This window comes from Ananas comosus, linkage group 6 (genome assembly GCF_001540865.1).
Source record: "Ananas comosus cultivar F153 linkage group 6, ASM154086v1, whole genome shotgun sequence".
Lineage (NCBI taxonomy): Eukaryota > Viridiplantae > Streptophyta > Magnoliopsida > Poales > Bromeliaceae > Ananas > Ananas comosus.
In genome coordinates this window covers 13,586,558-13,600,401 of record NC_033626.1, presented here as the reverse complement: position 1 = coordinate 13,600,401, position 13,844 = coordinate 13,586,558, and the positions used below count along the sequence as shown (strand labels likewise).

The window sequence follows — 13,844 nt, the reverse complement described above, 5'->3', positions numbered from 1 at the left end:
TAGCCATACGAAAACTTTAACTTTCACCAGAATCTGTAACCTACCTCCAGAAAGAAGTTGTACAAGAATTAGATGCTAAAGCATCGGTGGGTGATCCAGCGCCATCTAACCGATCGAGAGCTATATGCAATTTTAGGTTTTATTATACTATTTATGGATTGGCTATAACATCGTATGGGTGCATAGAGCACTCCTTAAGGGGGACAAGTTGTGTTCCTTTTTAGTTAATAGAGAGCGGTCTCATTTATATATATCATTTTGATTAGGTACAATTTATATCTCGCTTCATATTTCTTTAATTAGGTAGCATTCGTGTCCAATCAATTAGGTAACAAATTAATAGAAAAAAAAAATTTGTATTTATTGTGAAAGTCGAATTTGTATTTCTTGCCTTTCGAATGCAAAATTGGTTAAGCTGGAACTTTTTTCGACAGAGAAAATATATCGACTTCTCGAGATACAGGTACAATTCTTCCTCTTCCTGTAATTTTTTTTCACTGCATCTGAATTAAATGTTGGCCAAAAACAATTCCGAGCAGTTTCATGAATTCATTTATGCCTTCAATTCGTAGAAGGCACTCTTTCTTTTTCATTAATTCGTATTTATTTTTTATTTTTTTAGATAGAATTTTATATATCAAAAGGCGCAGGAGTATGTGACATATTGTTTGCAATCCTTTCATTCAAATTATTTACTTTAACAATAAAAAATAAAATTTGAAAATAATTTTATTCTGCTTCTAATATTTTTTTTTAAAATAAGTTGTCATCTAGAACTTGATTGGATGCATTACAAGCTAATCAACTCTAACAAAAAATATATATATTTCTTACAACAAATCAAACTATACAGAATTAGCGTTTTTTTTTTTTTAATGATAATTATACCAAACCAGGCCACACTTTTCATTTTATTTTTTATTTTTTTTAAATTTTAATATTAGTTTTATAAATTATTTATTGCTATTTATGAGTAATAAGCTTTAGAAATTTTTGGTACAAAAGCATTTAAAATTAAAATATGTTTGAGAGGAAACTAATAAAAAAGTTTCTTGTAGGACTTAGTTTGCTACATATCTCTCTTCCCCAAAAAAGAATACGATACAAAAAAAAACAAAAAGATTTTTGTTTTTTTGGCTGCCCTTTTTTCTTGAGAGGCTTAGAAATCTTACTGTTGTAGCTAAATTTAATTTCCTATTGAAAATAAAGCAGATAATATATTATCTTTTTTTTCTAAAAAAATTAATAAAAAGATGTCGTTTAATATTGATATTGTATAGTACTCCGAATTATCTGTACAATTTACCAAATTATTTTCTTTTACTATGCTCTTAGCTATTGGTTTGTGCATATTATACTACGTACAGTATTTTTTTTTCATCCTACAAGGAAGGCTTTTATTCGTTGGCGATAAATTATTATTGACATAAAATGCACATTAATAATCTATTATTATTTCCTTGTTAAGATATTATCTCCTATCATATGACTATATGAGTGCAAAAAAGAAAGAAAAGTATTCTGCTTTATTATTCGGTTAATTTCCTCTATATATATTCATGTTCAATACAGGTATTGATGCGTGAACCAAAAAGATTCTAAATTGGAACAATTTTTAAAAATTAAAAGTACTGTGAATTATATTTGGGCTCAAATTGTTTCAGTAACATCTCGTCGAAAACTACATCAACAAAGTGGTGCTTTGGCAAAGAAGAGGGGCATATCAAAAAGTGCAATATCTCTATGGACCAATCACCCCCATTGTGTAAGCGCCTTTCTCATGTACCTTTTCATAGACCTGCACAAATATTTTACCATATCCCTTAATTTATCCATTATTTAAAAGGTTCGCTTAAAAATATGCATAAAATGTTTTTAAAGCTTTTCTCTTTTTATCACCCAAGTTTGTCATTTGAGATATGCTTAGCTAATGCTTTTGTAAATTTTAAATATTTTCGAGATAAAATTAGTAAAAATTTAAAAAAGAAAAAAAGCCTTGCATGGCATAGTTGGTCTATATTTCTACTTAAATTTATTTCTAAAAAAATATATATCGTTTCTTTTCATTTGAAGAGTATAGGGACCGATTTGCAATATTAATATTGTATATATAGTACTCTAACTTAGCTGTACAATTACTCCAATTACTTCCTTTTATACTGCTCGTAATTATACTACAATAATTTCTTTTCCTTCTATAAAACTGTTATCTATTGACGATAAATTATTGACATAAAATGCACATTACTAATCTGTTATTTCCTTGTTCATTTGTTATCTCCTGTCATATAGTACAAAAAAAGGAAAAAAAAACTTGAATGAGTAGCATTTATTCCTCTTTCTTATTTGGCTAAATTCGTCTATATTCATGTTCAATATGCTATTGATATATGGGTGAAAAAGTTTCTAAATTAGAACAATTTTTAAAATTTAAATATAAGATGCATTATATTTCGGTTCACATTACTTCAATAAGATTGATCTTGTTAAAGACTACATCAACAAATTAAGCGGCATTTTCACAAAGAAGTGGGACATATCAAAAAATCCAATGTCTCTGATGGACCCATCACGCCCGCTGTGTAAATGTCTCTTTTATGTACCTCTTCATGGACCTACACTATTTTTTTACCATACCTCACTATTTTTCTATTATTTCAAAGTTTCATTTAAAAAATATGCTTAAAATATTATTCTACTATTGATGCTGAACCAAGAGAACTAAATATATAAATTTTCTTTTTATGGGAAAAGCTTAATTTTCTCTCCTAAAAATCATCTCTAGTAGATTTACATGAAATCAAACACCACACAAGTTTTTCATTTTGTATATATGTTTAGCTAATTGATATATGCAATTAAACACATCTATAAATTAAGTATATTTATCCTGTTCTTATTCAAGCTGTTTATTTTTCTTTGTCACACTATTTTTCAACAGCCATAGAATCAAACTTGTAGACATGTAAATAGTCATTGTGATCCGAAGAAAACAATTAATTAATTCTCAGGATCTACAAACATAGAACAACATTTAGGATTAATGATGGCATATGTATCCTAATAATCACTATGAGAACATCTTAATACAAGAATATTTTTTGGACCACGTATGGAAGAAGCGTTTCTAAACGTTCCTACAACCGACACTTTAAACAATATCGTCATATAAATACTCTATTATATCAAACCAATTTATTGAATGATAAAGTGTACTATTATTTTAAATTTTTTGATTCTTTAAAATGTTGTATTTCAAAAAAAAATCTCAAAAAAACCTAATGCCTTTAAAACGTTAGAATGTATTTTACAAATTAACACTCGGCATATACCGATATGTACGTAGCGACTCTTTATTTATCAATATTTTAACGGACATTTTCAATTGTGATCCTAGACTATATAGGAACACTTTTAAGAATCGTTAAATATGAAAAGAAAAAGTATTCGTAAATGATAATTTTCTTATGGTGAATGTAGGTGAAGTGCATGATGATTCTCCGATAGAGGAGGTGAGGCTCACGGTTCCGACGACCGACAACAAGGATTTGCCGGTGCTTACGCTCAGAACATGGGTCCTGGGCATCAGTTCATGTGCCCTTATAGCCTTTCTCAATGAATTCTTCAATTATCGCCAGAATCAGATCGGGTTAGACCCAAACTTGCCACAACTAGGCCTCCTTGCGCTCGGAAGATTGATGGCCGCGACCCTCCCCGCAAAATCCTTGAGAATCCCGTGGACCGGATGGAAGGTTTCGCTAAATCCCGGGCCCTTCAATATCAAAGAGCACGCGCTCGTCATGATTCTAGCTTCGTCGGGTTCTTGGATCCCTTATGCCAGTGAGGTGGTACCTCAAATGAAAGCGTTCTACCACAGGGAGATTAATCCCTGGGCTGCTCTCCTGTTGATACAAACATCTCAGGTCGGTTTCTATATATGTCTGCATGTGTCTGATCAGGGAACACAGATACAATTTGGTTCAGAAATATGCATGCGTGCGTGTACCGTTTCTAGCTAATTAAGTTTCCTAATTATCATCTCTTTAGGAGCTAGCTAGCTAGCATCATGAAATTTTATGTTTTAATTTGTGCAGGTGATGGGTTATGGGTTTGCTGGTGTGTTTATGAAGTTTCTCGTGGACTCTCCGTACATGTGGTGGCCTTCGACTTTAGTTGATGTTTCTACCTACAGGTAAATTAACATGCATATATTACGTAATGCTACTTGCATATGCGTCAGCCAAATATATATACGCGCGCGCAGACACACACACACACACACACACACGCATACACACCTTACATTGCTTTCCAGGGCGTTTCATGAGGTAGAAGTGAGACAAAAGGGAGGCCTAACTAAAATTCAGTTCTTCACGATTGTCGCCGTCTCGAGCTTTGCTTACTATGTTGTTCCCAACTACTTCTTCCCCTCGATCACGGCCCTATCATTCGCCTGCTGGATTTGGAAGAGCTCAATCACGGCGCAACAGATTGGGTCAGGCTTTTCTGGTCTTGGGGTTGGCTCGATCGGGCTTGACTGGTCGACCATCTCTGCGATCGGCAATCCCATGGCCAGTCCAGCATTCGCAACATTTAACACGCTCGCTGGGTTCGTTCTCGCGGTTTACGTAGTAACTCCCCTCGTTTACTGGAGGAATGCATACAATGCAAGAAGATTTCCTATTTTCAGCGCGGGGACATTCGACGAGACCGGTGGGAAATACAACATTTCAAGGGTGCTGGACAGCAAAAGATTTGAGCTGGATAAGAGTGCATATGAAGAATACTCACCATTGTACATGAGTGCATTCCTGGTGGTTTCCTATGGTTTTTGTTTTGCGGCGATAACAGCTACTCTAGTCCATGTGGCTCTTTACAACGGGAGGTATGTAATATTACTTGTTTTATATCATGCATTTACAATCCTTCTAAAGATGGCAACATAACATATACGATGATACATTTGAGGAGATGTACCCTTCTAAAAGATAGTAACATAACATGTACAATTATATGTTTGAGCAAATGCAAAATCCTAACAATTATCATGAACAAATCAATTATTTCTCACGGCCAATTCGTACACCACCTAACAGTCTAACCAATATTAAAGAACTGTTTGATTCAAAGTTTGTGATATTTCAAAAATATTATATATTTTTATTTAAAATGATAAGTTTGTTATTAATTTATCAAATCATTTAGTAAAAATATTGTTAGGAATCAATATTTATTCTTATTAATGGACAATTAATGAGTATATTTTCTATCATCCAGAAATCTAGCAATGATTACACTAGAACTATATAACTTGACTCGAATAATAATAATTCCCACATTACACCCTTGCTTGAGGGGGAGCGAGTCGGGGTTGGGACTGGTCCAACCTTTTTTAAAAAAAATTTTATTTTAATTTTAATTTTTTCGCTTTCCACTGTCCACTAATCAAAACTGAAGGAATTGGATTTTTTTAAAATCCAATCTAATTCTCATCTATTTTATTATAAAATTCAAAATATATAATTTTTTATACATAATTTTTAAATCATATAGGTTATATATGTTAAACATACATTTTTTAATTTTATAATATTTATCACTTAGATATAAATTATACAATAAATAATAAAAATAGATTGATAGAGTTTAAGTTAATATTTATTTTAATAAATTTAGTTGCAAAAATCATGTGAAGTATATTAACTAAATCTATAAATTAACGACGCATTTAAATTTTGAAGTTAAAGTATTATTTATTGACTCAAATTTAACATGTAGAAAACTTAAATAATAAAATCAAAATTTTAAAAGGTTTGATAGCTTACTCAAAATAGTTTATAGTTCTAAAATATTCTATACATCTTTATTTTCATTTTAATATCAAACTTTAATGCCATATTTATAATCTAATTAGCGATCAATTTCATATTTAAAATCTTTTAAATTATTCAAAATATGATTGGTCGATTTTTAATTTTAACAATTAAACATTCTAAAATTTATTAGATGGTTTAATATATCGTAAAGAGCTTTGTCTCCTTCTGAAATAAAATTAAAATATAAAAAAGTATATTACGTTTTTGGTCTCAATTTATAAGACTTGTGATACTTTAGTTCTCGAATTTTAATGCGTTATATTTTCTTGCTCAAACAATATGAGGCACGTGGCACTCTAGACCTCAAATTTTATTTAGTTGAAATTTCTGACTCTATCTATAAGGCATATGATATTTTAATCCTTAACTTTTTCTGATATTGTAAGTATAATTTTATTTTAATATATATGTAGAAAGATTGGATAGTAAAAATAAAATTTTGAAAGGTTGGATAGTTGGCTCAAAATAGTTCATAGTTCTAAAAAGTTCTATACGTTTTTGTTTTGATTTTAATATCAAACTTTAATGCCATATTTATAGTCCGATGATCGATCAATTTCACATTTAAAATCTTTTAAAATATCCAAAATATGATTGGTCGATTTATAATTTTAACAGTTATATATTCTAAAATATAAAAAGGGTAAATTATGCTTTTGGTCTCAAGCTATAAGAATCGTAACATTTTAGTCCTCAAATTTTAATGTGTTATATTTTTTTGCTCAAATTATAAGGTACATGACGTTTTAGTTCTCAAACTTTAATTAGGTGCGATTTTTGGCTCTTACTGGAGATCATATGATATTTTAATCCACAACTTTTATTATTACTATAAATATAATTTTATTATTCTTATAGTTTTTTTAAAATTTTTTTTTTATTTTTCTTATATCTTTATTTTTATGCCTGTTGCTAATTCTTCAATTATTATTTATTAGTTTTTCTACGAGTATCTTCACTAGTGGAACATTTTGATGCAAATTTTCATGAGGATATGACTAATAATAGTCTCTGAATAATGATATATATATATATATATACACACACAGAGGGCTCCATGCTTCTAGAAGCATACCAGNGTCTATTATATTATTAATAGTACTATGTACTTGGTGTTATAGAGTTTTTTATCGTTAGATTTACCATTTTGATTATTTTCGTCCGTTAGATCATACTACTAAATCAATCACCCACTCAATTTTAAAAGATTACTACCATTCTAACCGAATATCTCTTTATCTAAGGACCGAAAATTTAATAGTACCAAGTACATAGTACTATTAATAATATAATAGACTAATTGTATATATGTGTATATCTTGTCAAAGTGGATGGTAAAAGTGTTTATCTGCATGCTTTATATTTGCGAGCTGTATATGGGATAAATGACGACTCCTGCAGTCACAAGTTATGCCTTCGATATGCGAATTCTGTGTCGTTGCAGGTCGATATGGCGACAGTACAAACAAGCAAGTTCGAGTTCAAGTAGATCGGATGACATTCACACTCGATTGATGAAGAACAACTACAAGTCCATCCCGCAATCGTGGTTTATCGTCCTACTGTTAATGATGCTTGGTTTATCAATACTAACAGTTGAAGGATTCGGGAAACAATTCCAACTTCCTTTTGTGGGGATCCTGTTGGCATGCGCCATGGTTTTTATTCTCCTCCTACCTTTCGGGGTTCTCGAGGCTACAACAAGCATGGTAAGTTTAAGATCTCATAGAATTAATTAATATGACATGATGATTGGATCCAACACCGGCTCAGAAATTCACACGAAAAAAAAAAAGAGAGGTGTGTGTGGGTATTAATTGAAAGTGCATTTAATAGTCAGAATTAAACCTGATTGAAGCATCCCATGCATTGCATGTAACTACAATAATTCCCCGATAATTTGGTTTAGTACTATAGTTTCTCTCCATATTTTGCAATTACTTAAGTGTACTGGTCCGTATGTGATTTATGTCATGTTTCATTTGTCTCTCTTTTATGCAAATAAAAGAAAACAAGATAGGTAAATAATAATATAAAGCATTACTATTTAATGAGCGTGTATATACCTGAACAAATTACGAATTAGCTATCTCTCTTGCAGGGTATAGATCTAGCTCTTATTTCAGAAATGACTAGTGGGTACTTGTATCCTGGAAAGCCCCTGGCAACATTTGCATTCAAATCCTATGCTACGAGTTGCATGGGACTTGCACTAAATTTCCTAAAATCTTTCAAGTTTGGCCACTACATGAAGATCCCTCCGAGGTCAATGTTCATCGTCCAGGTAATTCCTATATGTTTTTAAAGTATCATTTGGTTATTTGGTTATTTGGGTCAGTGATATTTCACCAAACACATTCGAAATAAGACATACATGTCCATAATCGAACAGCTTCAACTCTGCGCTCCTTATAAGTTTCATGATAATACATGGCAATCTCTCGTGCAGATTGTCGGCACGGTGATCGCAAGCTCGGTAGACTTTGCGACAGCATGGTGGCTCCTTTCAACAGTCGATGGCATTTGCGACCTCGATAAGCTTCCAGTGGGGAGCCCCTGGACGTGCCCGGGCCAAACAGCAATCAACAGCAGCATCAACATTTGGGCTGTGATTGGACCGGCACGCATCTTCGGATCCCTAAGCGCTTACTCAAGCCTCTACTACTACTTCCTCTATGGTGCCTCCGCGACGGTCTTGGTTTGGATCATCTCGCGCGTATTTCCTAAAAAAGAATGGATCAGGCAAGTCAATGTTCCGCTGATTTTTGCAGCGTCCACGCAGATGCCGTTCGCGAAGCCTGTGCACTACTGGTCATGGTTTATCGTCGCGTTTTTCTTCAACTATGTGGTGTATAGGAGGTGGAGAGCGTGGTGGAGTAGATACAACTACCTGTTGTCGAGCGCGCTCACCTGCGGCGTTGCATTAATGGCCTTGCTGGGGAGTATTTTCCAGTTCAATGGCATCAACGGGATCGGCTGGTGGGGGCAAGCTGTGAGTGATCATTGCCCCTTAGCTATTTGCCCCACAGCTCCAGGAATTGAAGCTAAAGGTTGCCCCCTTCTGCATTAAGATTCGCCGCGCGGATTATATTATATTTTACGGTCAAAATTCTGTGAACTAATCCAAACAACTAATCTTCTCATTCAACTTCATTTATGTATGAGAATGTACATGATCGTCCTCATTGTGAGACTGTATAATCTACCATTCATGTTATTTAAAAATTCAAGCCTGAAATATCAACAACTTAATTACTTTTTAAATCAAAAGGTCAAGATTCTCTGTTATTTGATCGTACAAATTCACTTTTGTACTTAACTTCTAATTGAGATTTTCATTTCTATACATTAGAAAGTTCTTAAAAATTTTGTTCTTATATAGTTAGAAGTGTGAGAATTTGTAAAAGAAAAAAAAATTATTGATGCAAATAGAAAAATATGGGTATGTGCATGATGGGATTTGATAAAAAGTTTTAAAAGAAAATTGAGTTTCTGTCATTTTTTTTTTGCTTTCCAAACACTTAGGGATGTAAAACAGCCGGGCGGCACATGGGCTGCCCTGCCCGGCACGGCCTCAGGCCGGGCTACAGCAAGGCACGGGTACTGTAGCACCCGTGCCGGGACGGCCTAGCCCGAGGCTCTTGGTCGTGCTGGGCCAACTCTTTGAAGCCCGACGTCCCGGCACGTCCCAAGCCCGGCTGGCACGGCACAGCCCGAAACGGGCTTGGGCCGTGCTAGGCAGAGTAGAGGCAAGCGGGTCGACACGGCACGGCCGGCTTGGGTCGTGCCAGCCGAGCCATTCCGGTCCGCACCCATGGCCTAAGGCAAATTGCATTGGGCCATGGGGTCTGATCTTCTGGGGAGGAGGGCTTGATCATTTTAATATTTTTTTATAAGTTTTTAATATTTTAATCAAAATATTAATTTAAATAAAAATATTTATTATTTATATTTTTAAATTTCATAATAAATTGTTTAAAAAAAATTAAAAAATAAATACTTTAGTAGGCCGGTCCGAAGCACGGCCTGGCCCAGTATGGCCCGTGCCTTCCGGACCAAAGGACTGTGCCGGTGCATAGGGTAGAGAACTTGGGCCCAGCACGGCCTGGCCCGAAATTAAATCAGGACCGAGCCAGGCCGGAGGCTAACCCGTTTTGACCCAAAAAATTTGAGCCGTGCCGGCCCGACGCGGCCCACATTACACCCCTACAAACACTCCCAAAGAAAAGACCCAAAAATAAAAAGTCATTAATTAGTCCACGCTACGAAAATGTCTGTAGTGCTAGATTTTAGGCTTGAATGTTAGTCTAAAAACCTACAATAATTTGTGAATTAAGTTGAAAACTTTTATTAAAATGAATTGATATATTAAATTGTTTCAAAAGTCAGCATCGAGGAAACAGCTCGTTAACGTTATTTCGTAGGAACTGATCGTCTTGATCGTCCCTAGCGCAAGTGGCCGAAGACTTGTGGTTGGTATTCGGGGTCTTTAGTTTGAATCCTAATTAATTCATATTTTTAACTAAATTTATTTTTTTAAAAAATAAAATATATAACATGCTAAAGGGGTAGCATGCTATTTTTTTTTGAAAATAAATATTATTTCATAGGATTGATTGTAGGTGTAAATTGATTACATGACCGGGCCGGTCACGATCCGTATGTAATATAAGTCGCGCATTTCGTGCCGACTGAGGCACGGACTGACCTTTTTTTTTTATTAATTTTACTTTATATATTTTTTATAAATATAGTAAACTTATTGACAAATTATTTAAAAATTTTTAAAAATATATAACAATATATTTTATAATACTTAAGAAAATTAAAGATAGAACAAAAGAATTTAAAAGTTTCCAAAGAAATATAAATTTCTTTACATATATTTTGAAGACCAATTTTTGACTGTTGAGAGGTAATTTGGTCCTTTCTTTTAAAATTTTTATAATTCTAAACAAATTATATAAAAAAAAAAAACATAAAGAGTCGGCTCAGATTTATTAATTTAAAGGATCTGCATGGTGTTGTTGTTGCCGGGGAGACATGCAAGGCTGTACGTCCAAAAAAAATGGAACTTGTCTAGGACAATCCGAATTCAAAATTGGATCAGGCTGAACTGGTTCTTTTCTTGTTTCAGTGCAGTTAATGTGGATCATGCTGGTACGGCGCAGTCCTCATAGTGCCAGTAGATATACGTATTTTACGGTATCATAGGAGCTCACATACAAATTCACCCACTAGCTGGAGAATATCTAGTGGCCATCTTATCTTATATCGGCATTAATATTGTTAGGGGGTGGTTGGAGATTGGAGAATTTATTAGGAGACTAACCAACTTGAAAATAAGAGAAGAAGAGTCTTCTATATCTAAAGTGTGAGAGAGCTCATTCCCAAACTGGAAGAGTGGATGAAATCGGATAAATGATGCAACAGCTATATGGCAGGCTTTACATTTTTTCCATCTTGAGGCAGAGAGCCCAAAAGGCTACTGACGGACAAAAAGGAAAAAGAACAGATTACACATGGGCAATTTAATGTCCAAGAGTAATTGTGCAGCCTGCGATCATTTAATGTCCCAAAATATTGTAAAGTTATGCTCCATCTATAAATACCACATACCTTGGCCACTTTAACACACAAAACAAATCAACTTCTTACTAATGTTATCGACTGTTCCTAGAATAAGTGGCAAAGAATTTGATGGTTGGTATTCGAGATCCTAAGTTCGAATTCTAGCTAGTTAATTCATATTTCCAGCTAAGTTTATTTCTAAATATAACAGGTAGTGTGCTACCTATCTCTTTTAAAAAAAAAATTTCTTCCTAGTGTTCTTAATTTAAGATAACAAAATAAATGATTTACTCCTGTAGCCTGCGCTCCGTCGTAATGCAGCACCTGGTAACGTTTTTACTGCTGCTGGTGGTGGCGGCGACAGCAACAACAACTGTGTTTTCTAATCCTCCTCCTAATCCCCCGTGCTGTCCCTCAATCCCGATGAGCTGCGAAAAAGTCAACACCACTGCAAAGCCATAAGAGCTTTGTGGGCTTCTCTCTTGCTGGGAGAATATTCCCGTTTTCATTGTCAGTAACTATGTATTGTTGTTGTGTTGTTGTTTAAGGACTAAAATAGTTATGTACCTATGTATTGTTGTCGCATTATTTGATGACTAAACTAGTTAGGCCCACGCCTAGCTAGATATCAATGTATGCTAATTTTATGAAAATATAATGTATTAGTAGTAGTAAGTTCTTTTGGGCCTTCAGTATTTGCAAGTTAGACAAAAATAATTTGTAGTTACAACTAATTAGGTATTATACAACCGCGGTCACCCACTTCCTCCTCGGCCGCGTGCTACCTCTACCCTTTCCTCGACGGGGTCCAGTACGGGGGCTTCGTCCTCGCGCAGTTCCCCTTCCTCCAAACCCTAATCCTGCCCCTCGTCCCCGCGATCCGGCTCTTCCGCTCCTCCCCGGTCACCCCCTTCCTCCTCTTCCTCACCCTCTACTTCGCGGTGGTGCGCAACCCCTCCCGCTTCAGCGGCTACGTGCGGTTCAACACGATGCAGGCCATCGTCCTCGACGTCCTCCTCATCTTTCCCGACCTCCTCGAGCGGTCCTTCGCCCCCAGCAACGGGGTCGGCTACGAGATCCTGCAGAGCGCCGACAGCACCGTCTTCTTCTTCTTCTTCTTCTTGCTCGTCTCCCTCGTCTACGGCTCCACCGCCTGCCTCCTCGGCCAAATCTCCTGGTTGCCCCTCGTCGCCGACGCCGCCGATCGCCAGGTCCTGTGACTGCCACCTCCTCTATCTGCCCCTCCCCCTTCCCCTCACTACTTCTACTTCTTCTTCTTCTTCCTCCTCCTCTCGCAAAAATAGGTGTCAGTTTTTGGCATTCCACGGTTCCGATTTGGGTATTTGGGTGGGATCGGAAAAGTGGATTAGGTTATAATTTTTCCCTTCTTTTTTTTTTTTTTTCTGGTGGTATTTGGTGGTGAATTGGTTACAAAACTAGATTTCCTTGTTGTACCATCTTATGTAGAACTCGTAATTTTGCTAATAATATTTTGCTGATAATTTCTGACTATTTTAGGGGAATTGGCATGTATACAGGGCTGAATTGATGATACTTTGCGCTTGTTTCTTATCCTTTGTGATAATAATAGAATATTTTAGGGGAATCGGCATGGATTTGCTCCTTTGTGATTATCTTTGCATATATAGTAGTTTAACTCGAGCTCTGGCATCAGTCCTGTTTATCCTCAATTTTTTTTTTCTTTTTTTTTACTTTTGTTTCGTAAATGTGAGTTAATTAAAATGTATCAATTATCATTTAAACGGCCAAATTTTATCTTAGTAAACCAGTAAAATTTGCTATGATACACTACTTTAGCTGGAAGAGAAGGGGAATAGCGTAGTAGAACGGAGCAAAGTTGAGAATGTGTGTCAATCAGGGGCAAAAAAAAAAATAATAAAAATAACATAATTATCACCACCGCTAATACTATGCAGTTTCATAAAATTAATTATAGAACAACACGAAATTATATATATATATATATATATAGCTAGCTAGATATGGATCCAGCTAGTTTAGTGACCAAACAACCACACAACAATACATATCTAGCTAGTTCGGTATGTACCTAACTAGTATAAAGTAGTTACTGATAATGAAACAGTCATCATATATATATATATATATATATAGCGACATACTGAAATAAAAAAAGAAAAAAGTGCGGTGACGATCGAAGCCTCCATATGGCTCCTACGGCTTGGCCGTGTTGTTCATCATGCGGCAACAATATGGAATACGTGGGCAGCATCCGGAACAGCATCCCAGCGGAATTTTGGTACCTAGGGACTTAGCTGCTGCTGCTAGCAGCAATGTAAGCAACAGCATTATCATGAAGCGCCAACTGGAGAGTGAACTCATTTTTACTTTTCTATCTTAAATTAACTTATGTAG

The 13,844-nt window shown here is 35.1% G+C and overlaps 2 protein-coding genes across 2 annotated transcripts; both read left to right on the top strand.

The window, feature by feature from the left end:
- On the top strand, positions 410-9,073 carry LOC109712075 (oligopeptide transporter 5-like). The gene is made up of 8 exons (XM_020235503.1): positions 410-463; positions 1,665-1,765; positions 3,481-3,923; positions 4,095-4,192; positions 4,316-4,885; positions 7,321-7,585; positions 7,978-8,160; positions 8,326-9,073. Exons 2-8 carry the CDS (start codon positions 1,744-1,746, stop codon positions 8,944-8,946), a joined length of 2,202 nt encoding a protein of 733 aa, XP_020091092.1. The 5' UTR covers positions 410-463; positions 1,665-1,743; the 3' UTR covers positions 8,947-9,073.
- Positions 12,182-12,959, top strand: LOC109712153 (protein TIC 20-v, chloroplastic-like; the record flags this gene model as incomplete). The annotated part of the gene is made up of 1 exon (XM_020235577.1): positions 12,182-12,959. A coding segment is annotated over one exon (486 nt), but the record flags the coding sequence as incomplete, so codon positions are not given.

Bases quoted from the DNA above. Each gene is read 5' to 3' on its own strand.
- LOC109712075 (XM_020235503.1), top strand. From the start codon at position 1,744: ATGGACCAATCACCCCCATTGT. The intron at 3,924-4,094 runs GTCGGTTTCTAT...TAATTTGTGCAG, and splicing joins TGTTGATACAAACATCTCAG to GTGATGGGTTATGGGTTTGC. The intron at 4,193-4,315 runs GTAAATTAACAT...ATTGCTTTCCAG, and splicing joins GTTGATGTTTCTACCTACAG to GGCGTTTCATGAGGTAGAAG.